We start from the raw sequence: 21,846 nt of genomic DNA, 5'->3' as shown, positions 1-21,846 counted from the left end.
TACCGTAAGAAAGTAGGGCTAGACATAATGACGACAATAACAATAACAACAACAACAGCAAAAACAAAAACAACAACAACAACAACAACAACAACAACAACAACAACAATCTGTTCGTGAGGACTTTTCCTGTGAAGTCGATGGAGGAATGTGACCGGAAGTGTGTGTGGTTATTGTTGCTAGGCTCACACTGCTGGCTGTTCTGTGATCATGGCTGCACTGGACCACACCAGCCATGTTTGCTAATTTAAAACCCAAAGGTTAGCGAATAGTTGTTTATTATTTATCGCTGTGCCATCTTCACTCGTATATCCGCTAAGTCGAAGGTTTAGAGGCACCGGCGCCTTTGAAACCCAAGGATTGAAAGGTTAGACAGCTTTAATTGAAATATCAGCGAAACTTTTGAGGGTGGTAGTGTGGGAGGAGGATGCTCTCTGCAAATTTTCTCTGTGCGTGCGGCGTAAACAATGTAACTTCATCTGGCTGCTAGCTAACGTTAGCTCATGAACAAAAGGAGCACGCCTCCAACCGTAACAAGCGTGCCTAAGTAAGTTACAGTCATTATCAGTTGACTGGTTTATTTATATTTTCGGCTACGGCTCTCTCTTTCTGGTGTGCATCATGATTTCAAACCAGCGTGGTTGGTTGCGGTACCTGCTACCTGGCTGTTGTTAGCTAGCCTCGTAGCTGAAGTGCTTGGCTCCGGGCTTAGGATGCTATCAGTTAGCTGTCTGGCTAATGTCTGTTAGCTAACTTATGTTGTGTTGATTGTAGCTAAATAACCTTGGAGACAGCGCCTGTGATAATTTGGCCTGATGTTTGACGCTAAAATGAACAGCCCACACAACCGCTTGATGAACTGGCCTTATTTGAGTATTTTGTATTTCAGTTGTTAGCACAGATAGCTAGCAAGACTTGGAAGTGAATTGTTCGTTGGGGAACGCAGCTAGCGAGATAGCTAACGCGGTGGCAGCTTTTGCAAGGCCTTATTGAATTTAGGAAATGAAGTAGCGCTAGTGAGCTAACATTTATGATATCTAACGAGGTGGTGAGACTGTAAAGCAGCGAGTGGTAGTGTAGCATAATCCATCAAGCTTCGAGTTGATGTTAAAAATTTCTCTCGAACGCCTCCTTTGCTTTGTTAGTTTGCCAAGGGTAGCGGATCGGTGCTATTTGTGTGGCCCTGCCTGGGCCGTACGTTTATCATGGGAGATGGAAGAGGCTGTGTTCTTGTTAGCAGCGCCTCATCAGCGGTAATGATGAGCCTCTATCACACCACTCGGATTGTCCATTACGGCTTGCGAGGGCCTGGCATCTGCTGTAGCCATTTGCGACATTTTGACGGTTGTTGTTGGGATGAAATGATGCTGCCATTGCCAAAAGCATGTAGGATAAGCCATTTCATGTTATAAATAGTGTTGTGCATATTACATAACGTCGGTTGTTTTCAAAACTCTATAAGTAATAATAATAATAATAATGAAAAAAAAACTTTTAATCAGCGATGCATAGTTTATATACACCATATCCTTGTTCATTAATTACATAAGGTCCAAGTTCCCTTTTTTTTTTTTTTTTTTACCAAAGAAGAGTTTTGACTATTGAGTTTCCTGTAACAAGTCTTTATTTATTTATTTATTTGGCTGTTGTCCTTTTTTTCTAGATGGAGGCGAATAACCATTTCAACTATGGCACCCACTCCTCGGCAAACTCAGGACTGAAACTCTCCTCAGGGGATTCTCTCTATACTAACGGGTCCTCCATGAGTTTTCCTCAGCAGGGGAAGAGTGAGTATTTTCAGCCTTCAGAATGCAAAAAATGTCCCCTATGTTGAAGATATGTGCTCTCGTGTGTAGTGATAGACCTCCCTCCCCTCAACAGACCTCTTCACTCTGTCATTCTTTAATTTGATATTATAACATATCCCAGCATTAATTAATATTAATATCAATAAACATTTCTTGACGCTGTAGTGTTTTACTAATGTAAACCACAAACGTATTAACTCGACTAATGGCTTTTTGTCTGGCAGATATGAATGGCGAAATGAATGTGAATGGCGTCACTACTGTACTTGGGTCCGGTGTGCCTGGTTCCCACCCACCAACAGCTCCTTACCCACACATGAGCAACCACCACCAGAGCAGCATGGGCTATGACTACCTGTGGGGAGGACAGTCTCAGTATGCCCCAGCCATGGGCCCCTCTCCTGGGCACGGGATGCACCAGAAGCAGCCTGCACCTGGGATGATGCAGCCTCAGTCACAGCACCACTACCAGGGTCATGGACAGTACCAACTAAATGGGGGCATGGGGAGCTCCCACCAGCCTCCTGTGGCAGGCCCACCAAACATGTCTCTGACTGGGGGTCAGTACTGGAACAGGAGTAACCCTGGCCCACAGCAGATGGGGTACAATTCCCACAGTATGTATGGGGCCTACCAGAGTCAGGTGCACCCTGGGATTACACCGTCACAGCATCACCAGCAGCAGTCCTTACAGCCGCCCCCGCACCAACAGTCACAGCAGCACCTCCACTCCCACCACCACCCACACCATCACCACCAGCAGCACCAGCAACCTCAGCATTATGGCATGATGCCCAATGGGATGCCCTACTACCAGCATCAGCCCCAGCACCCTCCCCTGCCTTCTCCCCAACCACAGCCACCGCCGCAGTCTCAGTCTCAAGGCCAGGGTCAGATGATGCCCCCAGCTGCCCAGAATTTCACTCCCCCACGTGGCAGCCCACAGCACCACAATTTAGGCAGAGGGGGCACTGGCAGCCCTCTCCCTATGGGGATGTCCTCGGTACCAATGATGTCACCATCAGGATCAGTGCAGGATAGTGGATCACCCCAAAGCCACAGCAGGGAAAGAAGCCCTCATGCTGGCAACGTGGGAATGTCTGCTGTCATGCAAGGTGACCATTTTACACTAGAATTTTCTGACTCAACTGCTTATGTCAGTGCTTGGCTGCTTGGTCCAGTTTCTGTAAAAAAAAAACAAAAAAAAAAAACAACCTTGATGGTGTCATGCTACATATGTTTTTTATTTGAGTAGAGTTATTACATTTTGACTACATGCCCAAAGGCTTCACAAAAGTCTAATTAAATTTCAGGCTGATAGGTGTAATTTGTACTGGATGAAAGCCACCTCTTGTCTCCATTTACTGGTTAAGAAACCAGTCAAGGAATTATGTTTTGACTGATGTTGGTTATTTTTCCATTTTGACACTACTGTATTCCTGGTATGTACCTTATTTCCTCATAGATCAAATTGCCTCTCCTCTACCTTTATATTTCCTTCTTGAATGTCACCAGTGGAGTGTGGCTCGGATGCAGCCATTGTCTCTTTCCTCTTTGGCCATAGTTTGCATATTCATCCTGGCCACTGGTCATGTTGAACCGTGACACCACGCGGTTGTTCTAAAATGGTTTCAGATGGCATCTGTATGAAATTTATTTTGGTGAAATATTTTTTGGTTGGTTAGAAAACAGCGCATTGATTACACTCCCACTGGGTATTTTTATTTCTTAAGACTCACCTAGTCATACCGCAGCACTAGTGAAGGTCTGGTAAGCAAGGTCTGGTAATTGGTCAGTTTCACCAATCTCTGCCAATGCCCAATCATGGGATAGTACCAAGGTTTAACCAGCAGGTTGCGCTGTTTGTGTTACACTGGCCAACCCTTTGTGCTTATGTTTTTTGCCCATGTGATTTTCTTGGGCTGGATCATGCCAAACTTGTCTTTTTTTGTCTCTATAAAACCTCAACCTCAGAACAATTTGTATCAAAATCCATAGTGTGCTTCAGTATATTAAGATAAGATAAGATAAGATTGCACTTTATTGATCCCCTGGGGGAAATTCAGGAATTATATCTCCACTCTGAACTCATGCTAAAATGCATTACTGCTTTAAAGAAACAATACAATTACAATTTTTGTTTGTGCTCTTCTTTTTCAGGGCGCTTGAGTGAAGCTTTCAAGGAGGTGGATACAAGCTATAATGGCATGGAAAGGGCGCCTGTTGCCCAGAGGCTGCCAAAAGGTGACAGTTACCAACCCAAACCCTCTGTACCTCATATGGGGCCTACAAATGACTACCGTCAGCATTCTGAGCAGCCAACAGCCCAGCGTCCAGAAATGTCTACCCCAGTGAGGGAGCCACCAATGAATGCACCTCCCCACTCCATGTCGTCTCATCTCTCTGTGTCTGCATCTCCTGCAGCAGTTCCAACATCTCTAACCAAGGCACCAACACCTCCTCGGGTTTCTACAGCTCCTGCTGTCTCTGCGTCTCCCATATCTGCCCCAGGACCCCCTATTGTTTCATCCCCTGCTCTTGTATCTACTCCGCCACGAATCTCAACACCTCCCAGTTTGTCCTCTGCTCCATCTCCAGCTGCTCCTCCCAGACTTTCCTCACCTCCCTTAATGGTGCAAGGCCTCAGGCCTCCCCCTGTCTCTGGGACACAGATCTCCCCTGCTGGATCCACACATTTGTCAGTGGGATCCCCTTCCTCCTCGGTGTCAGCATCACCTCCAAAGTTATCTGCACCTCTGCTTCTGATTGATAATGTGTCTAGGCCTCCAGCAGTTTCTTCACTCCCTTCAGTCTCTGCTCCTCCATCAGAGTCTGTGGCTCATCAGACCAAATCAGCATTGCCCCCCTTGGTCTCTGGACCTCCTACAACAGTCTCCACTCCTGCCATATTATCCGCCCCTTCTTACTCAGTTTCTGCACCCATCTCTGCTCTTCAGCAGATGGTCCAAGGGTCCAGGCCGCCTCCTCTGACATCTTGCCTTCCAGATGCATCTGGAACTCGGCATGAAAGGTCTGGACCCCCGTCATTGGTGTCTGCCGCTTCATCAGTGTCTGTCACATCAGTGACTGCAAATTCGTCATCTGTTGCTGTGGCTCCATCACACTCAGTATCTGGACCTTCAGCACCACCTGGCCCTTGTTTATCAACATCTGCGCCAACCACATCAGTAGCCAGGCCTCCTTCAATTGACAGTACACCTTGTGAATCAGTGCCCACACCCCAGTGTCAGACATCATATACTCTTCCAGCAGTAGACTCTGCTCTTCCCACTGCGTCTACAGTATCCTTAGCACCAGTGGAGGTGAATTTACCTCCCCTTAATGAAAGTCCTGCAGCCCGACCTCTGTCTACCCTACCTCTTACAACCACTCAAGTCCCCAGGACTGCACCTCTGTCCGGACCCCCTGCCTTGGTGTCTGTGCCTCCTGCAATGGTTACGTCTTCTGGAGTGGTCCAAAACTCTGCTGTGTCCAAGACGCCCCTTCCTAACACCATTCCTCCACAAGCGCTGAAACAGTTGTCTCCTGAGCCAGAACATCATGGTGACAGGGGGGACAGGAAAGAGTCGCCTGCGAAACCAGTTGGAAAACTAGAGGAATGCCTCACGCAGCCTGAATTGGGCACAGCAAAGACACCACAAAACGTGGAAGCTACTAAGACTGAGACTCATAAATCTGAAACGCACTCACACACATCCCACACTGACACTCCTGGGATTTTGCCATTTCCAGAGAAACCCCTGCGGACCGTAGTTTCTGCTGATCAAAAGGCCAACAATAAACTGACGGATTCTGAAAAGCCCCACGAGCAAAGCAGTTTAAGTGACACCTGTGAGGCAGAGGACTCTGTGGTGGAGCAGACTCCACTCACAGAGTCCACACAGCTCCACAGCACCACGGTAGATGATGTGACTGATCTCAATGACATGTCACACAACGCTTCCCAATTTGATGGCAGCTCAACACAAGACAGCACCTCTCGAGTTGATGTTAGCTCTAGCATGGAAGACACCTCTCGTATGGATGGTGACAGCTCATGTGTGGATGACTCCACTCATTTTGACAACAGCTTTCACATGGGAGAAGACACTTCTCAGTTTGATGGCACTTCCCACGCAGAAGAGGAACCATCTAATCTGTGTGACACCACTAGGGATAGCAGCTCCTCCATTGAAGACTCCATGGATGACACATTGGACAACACCCAGGCAAGGGAAACCTCTGAGGCAGAAGAGACCAAGGACAGTTGCCGAAGCACCGGAGAGTCCGTGCTGGAGTCTTCCCTGAACAACACCTCTCAGATGGAAGAGTCCCATGTCGACTCAAATGATGTGTCCATCTCAGACTCATTTGGGCCACCTGGGCCCTGTCATCAAGGTACATTCTCAAAGTTCATGATCATGGTAACTAGTATCACATGGTTTGAAATGCATAATAATTATTGAGATATGCATAATATTTTGTTTCTCTATCAGGGGACTGATTTGTTTCCCTCCTTGAAGAAATAGAAAAAGAAATGAAAATTAAAATTTTGTCATTACCCTCATGTCAGTTGAAGTTTGTGTCAGTACAACACACAGTGAGTTATCTGGTGAAGCTCCATATCAGCCTTCTCCAAAACAGCTGGAGTGAATGGAGACCGTTTCTTTAGAGTTCCAAAAAGGGCAAAAAATGACCAAAAAGTCATTTGTGTTCTGAAGTGTTCTGAAGCCAAACGAGTGCACTGTGGGTCCAAAAGTCCAGTATTTACCTCATTATCTCCTAGATTTTATTACAATATCAATTACAAAACTGATGCCAATATTCTCTTTTTCATTCTGCCGTTGCAGCACAAAGTAGCTCTGTAACACTTGGTTTCTTAAATAGTCACCAAAAAAGCTACTTTTGTTTCGGGGTACATTTTATTATTTCTGACTAAAGAGTGTTTGAATACATTTACAACTGCAAAACTTGGAAGTATGAGCTAACATGGCACATGAACGCAGCTAGACTCTTCCACCAGATCGCTGTAGGGCGACCAGAACTCTGTGAAGGGGTAAAATCTAGGAGATAATGAGGTAAATATTGGACTTTTGGACCCACAGTGCAGTCGTTTGGCTTCAGAACACTTGGATGATGCTATTTGGAGTAATTTTATGGTCATTTTATGGAACTCTAAATAAACAGTCTCCATTCACTCCACTTGTTTTGGAGAAGGCTGATACGGAGCTGCGCAAGCAAACTCACTGTGTGTTATATTGACATACAAACTTCACTAGTGTTTCAACTGACATGAGGGCAAGTAGATAATGAGTGAGTAGGAAATTTAAATTTTGGGTGAACTATTCCTTTAAGAAAAAGTTCTTCGTCCTTAGGCATTGCTTTCATTCTCACCAAATGGAGAGATATCTATTCCCAATACAGATAGCTGCTCTTCCTGATTTGTTCATGTCCTCATTATACTTCTGCATACTGCAAACATAAGTGAATGTCAATGTCTTTCGTCTGTGAATAGGATATGAAGCAGAATGGGAGCCCAAGGGACGTGATATACCAGACTCAGCTGGACCCATCAGCATTAAGACCACTGCTAATGAGACAGTGACTCCCCCGAGTTTCAAGATGAGAGATGAGAACATCATAGCCTTCAGTGCCCCAGCAGAGAGCCCTGCCGTACACCCACTCCAACCAGAAACTGAGAAGACTGTGTCAGCTGCTGGAGGAAAGGTGAAAACCCCAGGGAAACCACGGAAACCTCGAGCTCCAAAGGCCTCTACACCAGGTATTCAACACTCCAAATTCACCAACATGTCTTACTTTATGTGTCATGCACAGTGTTTTAAGAAGGTTTTCCTTTCTTTCCATCTTTCTCAAGTATCCCAAGCCCCTGAGCAGGCGAAACGGAAGCCCAGGGTTCGAACCCCAAAGGTGGAGAAGATAAAGAATCTTGAGGAAGGAGAAAATAAAGAAGAGGCGGGAGCCAAGTCTAAAGGAGTGGGCAGAAAGAGAAAGAAATCTGTCAAAGCGGATGTTACGGAGACATCAGGAGTGTGTGGAAAGGCTGGGCCTCCCACAGAAGAGGATGATCCAATCACGGCCATCATCGAGGCGGTTCTGGCCAGTGCTTCAAGTACAGCCACGGCAGCTGAGAAACCCAAGAAGCCCAAAAAGGCCAAGAAACAAGGTCAAGAAGGAAATGTGGCAAAAATACCTAAACTGGATGCTGACACAACAGCTAATGATGTTGACGACAACGATGGAGATGACAGTTCTACAGCAGGTAATAAAGAAGATGAAGAGATTTAAGGGGGCTTAGGGGTTTCCAGATCAGAAATGATGTAAAATGAAGAAATAATATAACAATTTCACTTTAACGGTGGAATGCTAATTCTAGTTGCGTGCATTTCCTCCAACAGGTGAAGCTAACAGACGGAGGGTCGCGACAGAGGAGCAGGTCCAGTTCCCTCTGCTGCACGGGTAATGATAAGAAAGAAATCTAATCAGATCTGTTTAAACTTCTCAGCTATCAAGCAATGTTTTGGTGCAACCTCCTGATTTTACTGTTTTTTCACAAACACATTTTTCATGTTATTACTTGGTTTAGGTCAACACCGTCAGACACAATAAAATATTGATTATATATTTTATATATATTATATATATATTGATTAATATTGAATATGATTTATTTTGTGAAACACAGATTTCAAGCCTCAAAATCTTACTTTCTGCCCATAGTTATACATATATAAAATTAAATGTTGACTTTTCTTAATTTATTACACCACACCAAATATAAATGTTTAAAACTCTTGCCATATATGCAACTTTATCTTTATATTAAAAATAAAAGATAATCTTTTCCAACATCAGAAAGCATGTTTTTAAGTCAAATGTTGAAGTTTTGAAGACAGATTAATCCTTTAATAGATCAACACTGTTGGCTGAACAAGATATAAGCATATTTATTTAAACTCAACTAAAAGTCCATCTGATGGAGGTGACTGAGGGCTATTACAACAAGTAATTTCAGTATTTTAACTACTCGGTCAATTCCTGTTCAATCCAAAGGATTTATGTGAACCTTTATATTAAATAAAGGCTAGTTGAAAGAAACTCAACAGACCTGAAGTTAGAGGTTTTGACATTGCAGTCCTTAGTATGTAATTGCATAGTAATTAAAAGTGATAAAATGTTATGTCTAATTCGAAAAGTAATATATGGGAGCATAAAGTTTATATTTACAAAGTAAACATGATTGGCAAGCCTACAATGAACTTAAGTTTTCCCTATATGCTTTTAGTGGTTACAGGTTAACATCAGATCTCATAAGGAAACATCAAGTGTATCTGTTATGTATGAGGAAAATTATATTTACTTTAAGTACACATGTTAATGAAACATGACAACAACAAGACATATTAGTATTTACTATGATCATAAATTATTGTCAAGCTTCCGAGATATCTGTCAGCACCATCAAAATTCCACATATTTGCATATCATCCATGTGTTCTACACAGGAGACATTTTGTTTTCCCTCTGTTGTTAGTTGCCTCTGGGCCCTACTTGATATGCATAAACTTAGTTTAGGTTTTGAAACAAATCTATTATAAAGGCATAGTGTTGACATATCATAGTTGTGACAGCAGTAATATCAATATCATATGTCTAAATTATCCCCCCCAAAAAATGGCAAAATTATGAGACCTTGTGTGACCTTAATGTATTAAGCACAAGTGGAGAGGGGGGTTCTTCAGGTTTATAGCTGATGTGGTTTTCAGAATTTATTGCTATTTAATATCTGATGGTGTTGACAAAAAATCAGGACACATTTTCGGCAACCAGATAATGGTAAATATTGTTCAAAATTCACTGCGTTTGGTGTTCATGGACTAGTGGTTTAACAGGCACTGTGTTGACATGTAATCACATAATTTAGAAAAAATATGAAATATTATAGAATGAACTGTGGATTTGTGCAAAGGGCCTTCAGATGATCACCTTAGAGTTTTGCTGTTAAAATTGTATTAATTTTTTTTTAACAAGAGCAGGACTTTTCTTTGTTTTGTCCCAGGTCTCAAGAATCAGTGCTTATATTTATTCAGTCTTGGGCCGAAAGTCCTTCTAATTAGCTTGTGACTGCCTGCGCCTATGACTTTGAACTTGGGTGAACGTGTGCAATGTTCATCCATTAATATTAAATCCCAGCTCTGGTTCTTTTGCTACTGTGTTTCCATGTCTCAATGGCTGTGACAGGAATTATTAATGAACTCTCTCCTTATCTTAACTGTAGTTGGAGAAGAGAGATTCGCGTGAAGAAGATGGAGAACCGCATGAAAGGCGAGACCTGGTATTATACCCCCTGTGGGAGGAGGATGAAGCAGTTTCCAGAAATCATCAAGGTAAATTACCCTGCCTACAAAGAAGCACCACAGAGGCATTTTAGCGTATTAAAATCACAGTCCTTCAGCGTAAAAACACCACAAAAAGGTTGTTTTGTTTGTCAAAATGGTGACCATTACTTTCTTCCTCTCCTTCCTGTTCTACCATCTTCTGGTTGCTTCCCTCAGTACTTGAAGAGGCACCAGGACAGCGTGGTCACCAGGGAACACTTCAGCTTCAGCCCACGTATGCCTGTAGGAGACTTCTATGAAGAGAGAGAAACTCCTGAGGTCTGTATCTTTGGCTGAATACTGCTCACTTAAGTTCTGTAAGTCATTATCTTCAGCAAGGGGTTTGGATGCAAACTACGTATAAACTCGCAGCATGATGAACATGTCAGAAATGTGCAAAAGTTAATTTATTCCCTATAATGTGTTGCAGGGCATGAAGTGGGTCCTCTTGGCTAATGAGGAGGTTCCGTCTATAATCATGGCCATCACCGGTCGGCGCGGTCGACCTCCGAACCCGGACAAGGAGAAGCCCCGCCGAGTTCGTGGCCCAAAGGGAGGACAGGTTCGCCGCCCAGGCAGACCTCCCAAACCCAAGATGGTTGACCTGCTCAGCAAAGTTGACGCCAAGCTATTGAAGAGACTGGAGGCCAAGGGTGAGTGGATGTAGACTGGAGGAGATATAAGTGTATGGTGTGACTGGTAATCAAGCAATGGCATGCAGGTTTCTAAGACCAGGTGGTTTGCATGGCAGTTGATTTGTGTTGTGGCTAATTGTTTGTGTTTCCTTTATATAGAAGCTCTTACGGAGGAAGATAAGGAGAAACTAGCGAAAATCAAAAAGAAAATGAAGCGAAAGGTATGCAACATACAGATGTGTGTAATGTTGCACTGTTACAATGTTACAATGTCATCCTAATTTTGTTATCCTCAATTAGGCAAGAATGAAAAGGAAGGAGGACGCCAAGATTAAAAAGATGAAAGAAGAGAAAAAGAAAGCCAAGGTAAAGAGATAAAACACTCATACAAGATGAGTAATCAGCCATATCGTCATCAGCGCAACCTGTTCCTCACCGCCACCTGTTCTTTCTTTCCTCCCTGGGTTCAGCTTGAAAAGGAGCAAGAGGCCAAGGACCAAGAGGTGAAGGCTGAACCTACAGACCAGACGACCCTCCAGGCCCCACAGCCAGCATCAGAGTCTGCTGCAGAGCCCAAGAAGCCCGGTCGCAGAAAAAGGGTGAAGGTCGAGGCTCCTCCGCCATTACAGCAGACGGATGAGGAGAGGATAGCGCAGGGTAAGAGGGTGCTTGGGGCTCGGAGTAAAGCCAAGGCCCTGGCTAAGGCCCAGGCAGAGGCGGAGGCTGCAGCCCAGGCTGCGCTGGCGGCTAAGAGGGCAGCAGAGAGGAGGGCGCAGGCCCAGAGACGACTGGAGGAGAGGAAGAGGCAGCAGATGATCGCAGAGGAGCTGAAGAAGCCCACAGAGGACATGTGTCTCACTGACCACAAAGTGAGTTTTGTAATTGAAATACAATTTTGTTTGTTTCTGTCAGCACTGTGGTTGCAGAGTTTTTGTGAAGATGTTCATGACCTTTGAACTTTCCATCCTGCAGCCTCTTCCGGAGCTGTCTCGTATCCCCGGCGTGGTTCTCTCTGGCACAGCGTTTGCACACTGCCTGGCTGTAGTAGAGTTCCTACATGGCTATGGGAAGGTGCTTGGCCTCAATATACCCAAGGACGTGCCCAGCCTTGCCACCCTGCAGGAGGGCCTCCTTGGCCTGGGCGACAGCCAAGGAGAGGTCCAGGACCTGCTGCTGAAGCTGCTGGAGGCTGCACTGCATGATCCTGGCCTGCCGTCCTATTACCAGGTGTGTGATATACTTTGAACACTCGCTCCATTCGTGCTATTCCAAAGAACCTTAAGCTTTTAATCTACATTTTCCCTCTCCCTCTGCCCATCCCTGCCTCCAGTCTGTGAAGATCCTCGGGGAGAAGCTGGTGGACCTGGAGCTGACCCGTAGCACAGTTTCTGAAGGCCTTCGGATCTTTCTGGAATCTCATGGTTACGAGACGGAGGTATGCAACACGCTGAGGACCAAAACGTTTCACGCCCTGCCGCCCGATACCAAGGCAGCCATCCTGGGTTTTCTGGTGGAAGAGCTCAATGGCAGCAATATCGTGACCAGGTTAGAACAAGAGCGCATATGTGTATTATTATATGTTTATGGGTTACACTTGGACATATAAGCTTATTACTACCACAATGCTGTTACATTACTGTATATATGTATTATGTATTTCAGTGACATTGACAACACACTGGAAAACATGGCAACCTACAGGAAGAACAAGTGGATCATTGAGGGGAAATTGCGCAAGTAAGACCACTTGTTTTCTCTTCAGATATGGGGGAAATTAATAGATCAGTCTTGTCTGCATTCTAGTCAAAGCATAGACCCGTGTGTAATGTTGTTCCTTATTTGTTGTTTTTTTCCCTCCTCCCTGCCAGACTGAAGGCGGCACTAGCGCGTCGTACAGGACGCTCAGAGGAAGAGCTGTGTTTTGAGGAGAGGAGACGCAGTGCCAGGGTGGCCGAGGACGAGAACCTCAGTCTGGAGGAGAATGGCCTAGTCCTGGAGAGAGGCAACCGCCGTGCACGCAAAGAAGAGCCCAAACTCAGTGATGTATGTGTCCGTTGTAGTGAATGTTTTTTTGCGTTTTTGCAATTTGACAAATGAATCATTCCTGCAATGCATTTCATTTTCTCTTCTACAGAGCGACAGCCCTACCAATGCCAGCATTCCAGAACTTGAAAGGCAAATAGATAAGCTAACCAAGGTAAGGCTGACACAGTGGTACTGACACAGTGCTTTATAGATTTTTGTTGCTTTACATTTAATATTCCTCCTCCTTTGGATCTCCACAGCGGCAGGCGTTTTTCCGTAAAAAGCTGCTGCAGTCATCCCATTCCATGCGGGCTATCTTGCTGGGCCAGGACCGTTTCCGGCGTCGATACCTGGCTCTACCTCACCTCGGAGGAATTTTAGTTGAGGGGCCAGAAGAGCTCTTAAGTGAGTCTGAGAGTAATTGGAAAGAAATCTGTCACTTGTTAATTTCTTGGCTTGGCAAACCCTTGGCTTGTCCATCCTCATCTGTTGTAAACGTTTTCTTCTGTCTCCATCTTACAGCTTCAGGAGATGTCCTCGTGGCTGAGGTGCCCATCACCCTCCTCAAGAAAGAGCCCAAAGTTGAGGAGACCCCCACGCCCACCACTCCCCCTCCTACCCTCCCCGCCTCTCCTACCTCTGCTCCCCCTCCCCAGGCCCAGACCTTCTCTCCAGAGGACGACCCTCTCCCTGGCACCGCATCTCTCATGAGCAGGCCGAGAGGCCGCGGACGCCCCCGCAAAATCAAACCAGAAGTGGAGCTTCACCTCCGCACGGCCAAGATCCGCCGCCGGCGTCGAAGTAGCGTCAGATCTGGGGGTGAAGAAGGGCCAGGCTCGCCGACCAACGGCACACATGACCTCACGCAGGCTGCCTTCCAGAATTGGCTCAGCCAATCGCAGGAAGTGGTGACCAACGGAACAAGCTCGGCAACAGGGGAAGCTGCAGAGGGTAATCGACCGGAGGAAAGTGTGAAGGAGATGGCAGAGAAACAGGGACAGTGGTTCAACCTGCTCCCCAAACAGCCGTGTGACTCTAACTCTCTGACCGAGCCCCAGATTCCTACCTCACCCAGCACACCACCTAAACTCCTCCCTCAGATCCCAAGCACTCTGCCTGCACTCGCTGCTCCGCTCATGCAGGTATGCCCACCATAATAATTTCAAGATACAAATAGGATTAGTTATGCTCTAAAAATACACTTTGAGTCTTTATGTGTGTTAATAAACAATCTCTCCCCACCCCTCCAGTCGGACCCACTCCTGCCTGGCCTGTCTCCTGCTGACCCAGTGACCCCAGCAGCGCCGCAGGACATTCCCACGGCTGCCGCTGCTCCTCCTTGTGCTCCCCCTCCTCCTCTTCTTGCCGCTCCCGTTCCTCCTGCCGCACCCGCTCCTACCACCCCCGCCAGACCAGGTCGCAGGCGGAGGAGGGGCAGCAGAGGCAGTAGTCCTGCCCGCAGAGGGGCACGAGGCGCTGCAGCCAAGCGCCGTGGCCGCCCTCCCAACACTGTGTTCCAGGAGCTTGAGCAGCAGTACTTCACACAGCTGGTAGTCAAGCCCATTCCAGCATGTAAGCGCCCTAAACAGTGTCTGGTTAAAGAGGGTGTTGATGGTATTGAGCTGCAATGTACTGTATGTGACAGTGTTTCCTTTACATTAATTTGGCTGCTGTGGGCCCCTTACAACTCCCCACACCTAGACGAATAATGTGAAATAATATACTTTATTCATTAACTTTGATTGGTTGGTAGGGATTCAGGGACTTGCTCAAAAACAGTTCAGCAGGGTGACATGGGGCTTGATCCCAGGTTGTCTGGTTGAAGGATGGCTTCTGTTGCCCAATGAAAATGCACTGAAAATCCATGATCTGGCCTTTTTGCAAAACTGCAACACCATAGCTGATCCTGGCCCTCAGGTCCAAAATTACCGCCACTAAAATCTACAGGAAACACCGGATGTGATGTACAGTTATTGTTGTGCTCAGTGTTTTGTGGATGACTTATTCTATTCAGCCAGTAGAGTCTGTTTATTTGATTGTGGTGTGTAACGCATATGTTTGTTTTCCAGCAATGGTGCGTGGCTGGTGGTGGATCAAGGATCCTGAGGAGCTGTATACCACCTTACAGGCCCTCCATCCAAGAGGCATCAGGGAGAAGGTGCTCCATAAGCACTTGGCCAAACACATGGAGAGCCTCGCTGAGATGTGCACCAAATCCATCGACGGTGAGTGTTGTTGTTGGTAAATGGACTCTCTCAATTGTAGAGTGGAAGTTATTACTCCGATAGTGTTCTGTTCAATATGTGATTTTTCGACTGTGTCTCCACCACCACTTTTTGTTCCCTGTCTTCTCCTTATAATTGTTCTCTTCTGTTCTGTCCCACTAGACCCCATATTCCAGGTGAAAGTAGAGGAGGGGGATTCCCTAATGGAGGCTCTGCAGCTGCCCTGGCAGGTGCAGGAGAAGGCCATGGAGACTGACATCAGCGCTCTCCAGTGGGTGGAGGACCTAGAGCAGCGGGTCATCGCTGCTGACCTCCATCTTAAGGTACTGCTACTGCATACTGGTATTTTTTATAATAAGGTGGTAAGCAATGAGAGGAACAGAGGATGTTTGGACTGATGGGTGGCAGACTTTGAAGGTAATTGTAACAAGTGGGAAATTGTTAGGGTATCATTTAACCAAGGCTGCAGTTGCAACAAATGTCCAAATGGTGGCGAAGGTGGTTTGTGCTGTGGCTGTTTGTTTAGAGGGACAGTGTCCAATTTGTAACGATCTGAAACACAAAATTGGCAAGTGGCAAAAACACATTATATCCTCTCGTGTTTTTTCAAGGCGGCTCCTCAGAGTGTAAAGAGTGATACTGATGCTAATCCAGAGACACCAGTGGCAGAATTTCAGGTAAAGTAACCAAAAACTTTATATTAAATTTGCACTGCTGGGAGGAATTTTTTTTTTTTTTATCAACTATTTTTTATTATTTGAGAAAATTGTGCATAACTTCCTCCTACTTAGTTATCATAGTCGTTGATACTTAAATTCTCCCTCTTGTTTTCGCTCTCTTCCTCCTCTCAGCCCTACACGGTGCCAGAGCCGGACTCCACCCGTGACGACCTCCAGTACTACGAACATGATGCTGACCCTCGTGATGACTGGATTGTGCGAACCAAGAAGGAATGGTCTGACCTGCCACGTATCGCCACCCACCCGCTGGACCTGGCCGTGCTGCGGCTGGCCAACCTAGAGAGGAACATTGAGCGGCGCTACCTGAAGGAGCCCATCTGGAACCCAGCAGAGGTGATGCGTCTCGCTCCCCTCACTCCTACACCTGGAGAAGAGCATCCCATGGATGTCATGAGGTGAGAGGAACAGTCTAGCCTTGGACCAGGGGGATGAACTCAGCCATATCAGCTATACATTCTTTAGTGTGTATCAATTCTTTGGTCAAAACATTCAGATATTTTGTTGTTTGCATTGCAATACCTTCATGTTTTACAACCTGCTCCTCTGTCCCTCCTCTTCTGTCCCAGTCTGGAAAGTGAGATCACCCCTCGGCTACGAACATGGAGGCAGGCTCTAGACCGCTGCCGCAGCGCCCCCCAGCTTTGTCTGTGTTTACTTCAGCTGGACAAGGCCATAGCCTGGGAGAGATCTGTAGTTAAAGTGGTAAGGACCCTCGCAACTACCTGTTTAGACTTTCTCTGAGGAGATTCTGCCTGGACCTCAGTGTGCTTTCTTAATTGGGAACACACTGCTTAGAGAAACGCATAACGTCAAGACCAAGTGCAATTCCACTGTCATTTTTATCCATAAGCATTACCTGTATGTGGTTTCTCTCTCTCCAGACTTGCCAGGTTTGCAGGAAGGGAGACAATGATGAGTACCTGCTGCTGTGTGACGGCTGTGACCGCGGCTGCCACATGTACTGTCTGAGGCCCAAGGTCACCCAGGTGCCGGAGGGAGACTGGTTTTGTCCCACCTGCGTCGCCACGGTCAGGACCCTTCATTCATGTCATGCCACAATGAGAAACAATCTGAAATCATGCCATGCAGGGAAGATTAGGGGAATTTGGGCTCTGAGAGCATTTTCAGCAATTGTTTTCCTATAAGAAATTTGTTCTCTGCCGCAATTTCTCCTAATTGGCTCAATCTGCCTCTTTAGCCTGTTATTTACTCTGTCTTCCAGGACGAATGTGACTCACCGCACAGCCAGCGCTCGTCCAAAAAGCGGACCAGGGTGAAGAAGAGGAGATACGAGGACGACAGCTCTGACGAAGACACGACGCCGCGACGTGGCGTCGGCATGACAACGCGGCACAAGGACACGCCGGCACCCTCCTCATCCTCCCGTTACTCTGGAGATGGAGGGGGCACCACACACTCACCAGCAAAACGTCGTCGCATGACCACCCGCAACCAGCCTGACCTCACATACTGCGAGTGAGTTCTGCCTGCATCATTTAAGATCTACTACTGTTGTAGTGACTAGATATTCACATTTGGAATTACTATTTTGAATGCTCTAGAGCTAATTTTAATGCTCGAACAATTAAAGTTTTAAGTCTTCTGAGCAACGTTTATTGTTTTGACGGTCATACTGTGATGGTTTAGTCTGCCTGGCTCTCCCCTGTGTTGATTCTAATGTGTTATTCCATGATCTGCCAGGATCATCCTAATGGAGATGGAGGCTCATGCAGACGCCTGGCCATTCCTTGAACCTGTCAACCCCCGGCTGGTGCCAGGCTACCGCCGCATCATCAAGAACCCCATGGACTTCCTCACCATGAGAGAAAGACTGCTACAGGGAGGGTAAGGCTGGTTCACATCACTCCTTTCATTATTCCTTTTATTTTATTAGCTCTCATCTAAGATACTGAACTCAAGCTTCACCGGGTCGGCTGAATAAAGGTGGAACTCTTGATCAGCAGTCTTCGTCTGACACTTTAACCTATATGAGCCTTTTTCTCTCCCGTTCCCCTCTCACAGGTACTGCAGCTGTGAAGAGTTTGCGGCAGACGCCCAGCTAGTGTTCAACAACTGTGAGCTTTTCAACGAGGACACGTCGGAGGTGGGCATGGCCGGACATTCCATGAGGCGCTTCTTTGAGAACCGCTGGGCGGAGTTCTACGAGAATAAGGACAAATAGGAGCCTGTAACGTTCCCCCTGAGGGTGGGGCCATAGACTGTTGGCGCCTGCACCGCCCCATCAGTTACACTCTCCATTACTACTAAGACTGTCTGGAGACTCCTCCAGCCATCTGTATTCTTACATGTATAGGTATATATGTATAGATTTGGATATTTGTCTGTTATTGTTTCCTCTATTGGCCTAACCTTTCGAAGGCCCAAAGCCCCGCTGGCTTGAACTTCTACCCATTCCCCGTCATGGAGAGGGAGGCCGTCTCTCGGCCCACTTTCCCTCCCTCCCCTCGTCTCTCTTCAGCCTCACCTCAGCACCTCATCACCTGTATGGAATCCTCCTGTCATGTCCGTTCATGAGCCCCATGTCATAGCGAGGCTGGTCGTCTAGCCCTGCCATGGGGCGGTGACAGGGTCTCAGGCCCTGGGTATTTTGGCTCTCAGACTGTCATGCTTCAAGTCAGGGGCTGATCACACTGTTGCAGCCTCATCGCTGCATACTGGACCTGCTTAGCACCCCTCGACAACAATGGATCAAAACTCTTAATGGACTTTGAGCTTGGGCCCTTTCTTACCTGTTCAATGGAAATGTAATGTAATGTGGTCTTATGCCTAGAAGTAATTTTTTTGCTCAATATATTTTTATTATATATTCTATATATATATATAAAGATTACCATAGCTGGGATTATTTAATAGCAATAGCTTGTAGTGAATGTGTACAGATTACATTATAGAGATGTCTAGATGATTTATGAAAAGGCCAGTTAAACTAAAAGGAACCTGTTTCTTCTTGGATTGTCACGAGTAGACATTGTATAACCTCCACTTAAACTCTTTTGCACGCACTCACGTACACTATTTTTCACCCACACACACACACAAACATTCACACAGAGACATACACACAATGTCACACACACACACACACCCTCTGCTGCTGTGTGAAAGACACTGGTTTCTGAAACTGGAGGATTTAGTGTTTGTCAGTCTGGGTTTAGATTCTTGTATTTCACTGTCCCCCTTGTTAAGAGTACATAATCGCAACGAATCCAGTAGTGCTAGCTAGCTGCACATGATCGCATGACCTGCGTCACAGACCGTGTGAATAGGACTGAAACAATGCTACCACAATTTTAACCCCTGTTAATTTGTTATATAAACTGTTTCAAATGCAGGGCTCGTACTGTAATTTTGCTAGTTTATGCTATAATCTGTAAATGAAAGTCAAGTCCGTGGAAAATTGCCTCTGACAAGATATATTGTTAGCAGTTTCAAGCAGAGACTTGCAGTGAACTACATTTTTCCAGATCCAATTGACCAATGTTGAAAATGCCATTCATCAATTCTCAGTTTGTCTGTAACTAGTCTAATTTGGTGGAGAAGACCTGAATGGTGGTGGAAAAGAACGTGTGAAAAGAAAATCCTCATATTCAAGGCTAAAGTTGCAAAGGAGCTCTCGAGTTGAAGTACAAGTCACATTTCTGCCTGGTTTTGTTCTGTTTTACATTCCTTTTTGAATCGTTTTTTGTGCTGTACAAGGGCCAATGTACATGTTGCGCGGCATGGTTGGTGTGCTATGAAGGCGACAGGATGACTCCACAATCTGGGTTTTATTTAAGCTAGTTTCTTACACTGAACTCAAATCCATTGATAGGAAATACATTTTGATGTTCCTTGTTACACTGAAAGGGACAGACGTTTTTCAAAAAAGAAAAAAGACATTAAAATAAAACCAAATGTGGTGTTAAGTGAATTTTTAATAATGTACAGTTTTGGTGACTTTAAATTTGTTCCTTTCTATATTTTTAGGACCAATTTATCATTTTTAAGAGGAGGTATTACAAGACTATGTTGTATTAAGGTGATGTAACACGTGTGCATCTGTAGAATGTACTGTGAGTTGAATAAAAACCACATCTAGTAGAGAGTATTCTTTGTTAATGCGTCTTCTGTGTTTTCTCTCCCTTTTTGGTCTTATACCATACCAGCTTAACATGCTTACTGACTGTACAATAGTCTGTAGTTTATTGTACCTGATAAGAATGAAGTGAGTTTGTGGTTTGGACTCCAGACAAGCAATGGTCAAAACTTGGATACCATGTTTTTACAGCACTTCTAGAACCACAAAAAGGGAAATACGAAAACCTGATGAAGCCTATATGGGCGTAACATCTTTTTCTTGTCAGTTTGCCAAGCTGCATACTTTTTATTTTAAACACGTAAAATAAATCAATCAAGATATCTTTGTGCGGATTTTCCTTTTTTTGGTTGTTGAATTAAGCCTATTTGAAATCGAAGCACCAGAGAATCCTAATTTTAAGTCCATTTTCTTACTCGACATATGGACGTTCTCAGTCATTTGCAGCACTCTACAAATATGAAACAGTCAGGTCCTTTAATATGCTGCTAATTTTTCTACAACCATTGCAGTAAAATTGTTTTGGGAGCTGCGATGAATAAAGGGACAGCAAATTCCTGACAAAAGAGCGACCCTGTGGAAACACCTTATTTATTGACAGGTAAACATCTCACACACTCTCACAACACGCACCCTTACCTCATACCCTCAACTGTATATCACTGGACAAAACACGCCACAATGTGTCTCATGGAAGGCTGCAGAAGAACCGTGAGCCATGACGGAAACACGGTGAGGTAAAAGCTGTTAGGGCGGGGCTCTGCAGCACCCTGGAGGGTCCTGTCTGAGGCACATGCTGCTGGGAAGGCCCTGCCATCACTACCAGCTGCTCTGCTGTGATAGGGACTCGACGGCGGGTTGGGGATGAGAGTACAACACACACACACGTCCCCCTGTTATGGGGCTATCAACGTGCATCTGATCAAAAAAGATCAGGATGTAATTGATGATAAAAAAAACAGAGAAAAACGGGTGTGCCGACTCGCTTCCAGACAATCTCTTAGTGTACATCTCTCCCTCTCCCTTTACCTCTCTCTCTCTCTCTCAAATCCCTTAGCTGGCACTTTGTGTGTGAGTGTGTGTGTGTGTGTGTGTGTGTGTGTGTGATATTGTCAGTGTCAGCAATCTGAGCGGAGGGGGCTGAAAACTCCCCACGCCAGCGGGTTCCACTGTGCCCCCCCACCCGTCCCGCTCCACACAGTTGGGCTTAGCTCCACAAAAGGGGGGATAACAGTTTAACAGTTGCCGCGGAGGGGGGGGTAATCCACAGCATAATGGGGCGCGCTAACACTCCCCCCAACCAGTTCATTCTGGACTCGGTCTGCCAGATTGAGGGCCTCTGACGCCTGGAGGGTTAGGGGAATCGGTTTGGACGCTTCGCCCTCACCTGTCCCACCAAGCACACATCACCTAGGCCTCCAAGTCAAGTCAAATCAAATCAAACATGTCTCAAAGGGCTTTACATGCCATATCATATACATGTCATGTACATACTACATACATCATATACAGAACATGCTACATATTCATCATATACTAAGTCTTCAATTCACCTGACCTGCATGTCTTTGGACTTTCCACTTCGCCCATCATGTCAATCGCCTCCATTTTGTTGTTGATATGGTACCTGCCTGGCTTAGCATTTGATTAACATTATAACTGGAATAGTATTCAGAAGATGCAAAAAAGGTAGTGATAAAACTGGAATGTCCAGAAACTGGAACTTCTGGTAACTTGTTGCCGACATTATAAAGGTAAAAATTCTTAGTTTTGGGTGAAACAGAGGAATTCTGCAGAGCGTCCCTTTGCAGAACGTCTTCACAAGGTGTATGTCTGTTTGATATCAAAGAGGATATGAAAAGCATGCACAGATGCAGCAACACAATAGGTGCTATGGCAACAGCATCATGAAAGAGTCTGT

At 45.7% G+C, this 21,846-nt stretch overlaps 2 protein-coding genes across 3 annotated transcripts in view; one reads left to right on the top strand and one right to left on the bottom strand.

Moving 5' to 3' along the window:
* Positions 1 to 21,846, bottom strand: part of LOC139908023 (nuclear receptor coactivator 3-like) — a 192,069-nt gene that overhangs the window by 93,557 nt on the left and 76,666 nt on the right. The gene's annotated exons all lie outside the window — the stretch shown is intronic.
* On the top strand, positions 232 to 19,931 carry baz2a (bromodomain adjacent to zinc finger domain, 2A). 2 transcript variants are annotated; one of them, XM_078288153.1, is made up of 30 exons: positions 232 to 367; positions 1,664 to 1,787; positions 2,033 to 2,923; positions 3,969 to 6,206; positions 7,324 to 7,590; positions 7,684 to 8,088; positions 8,225 to 8,285; positions 10,105 to 10,213; positions 10,382 to 10,483; positions 10,635 to 10,857; positions 10,999 to 11,060; positions 11,140 to 11,205; positions 11,310 to 11,708; positions 11,812 to 12,066; positions 12,170 to 12,384; positions 12,502 to 12,576; positions 12,708 to 12,882; positions 12,974 to 13,036; positions 13,125 to 13,269; positions 13,387 to 14,006; positions 14,115 to 14,436; positions 14,934 to 15,089; positions 15,252 to 15,412; positions 15,701 to 15,766; positions 15,941 to 16,224; positions 16,396 to 16,531; positions 16,711 to 16,857; positions 17,052 to 17,305; positions 17,531 to 17,674; positions 17,852 to 19,931. In XM_078288153.1, exons 2-30 carry the CDS (start codon positions 1,664 to 1,666, stop codon positions 18,009 to 18,011), a joined length of 8,325 nt encoding a protein of 2,774 aa, XP_078144279.1. In that variant the 5' UTR covers positions 232 to 367; the 3' UTR covers positions 18,012 to 19,931. The 2 variants fall into 2 exon arrangements, with proteins under 2 accessions (XP_078144279.1, XP_071750698.2); XM_071894597.2 differs by lacking the exon at positions 232 to 367 and adding an exon at positions 414 to 547.

This window comes from Centroberyx gerrardi, chromosome 14 (assembly GCF_048128805.1).
Source record: "Centroberyx gerrardi isolate f3 chromosome 14, fCenGer3.hap1.cur.20231027, whole genome shotgun sequence".
Taxonomy (NCBI): Eukaryota; Metazoa; Chordata; class Actinopteri; order Beryciformes; family Berycidae; genus Centroberyx; species Centroberyx gerrardi.
Note: the sequence above shows the minus strand (reverse complement) of the source record. Positions and strands in the feature narration are given on the sequence as shown.

Bases quoted from the DNA above. Each gene is read 5' to 3' on its own strand.
- baz2a (XM_078288153.1), top strand. From the start codon at position 1,664: ATGGAGGCGAATAACCATTTCAACTATGGCACCCACTCCTCGGCAAAC. The intron at 10,484-10,634 runs GTCTGTATCTTT...AATGTGTTGCAG, and splicing joins AAGAGAGAGAAACTCCTGAG to GGCATGAAGTGGGTCCTCTT. The intron at 12,577-12,707 runs GTAAGACCACTT...CCTCCCTGCCAG, and splicing joins ATTGAGGGGAAATTGCGCAA to ACTGAAGGCGGCACTAGCGC.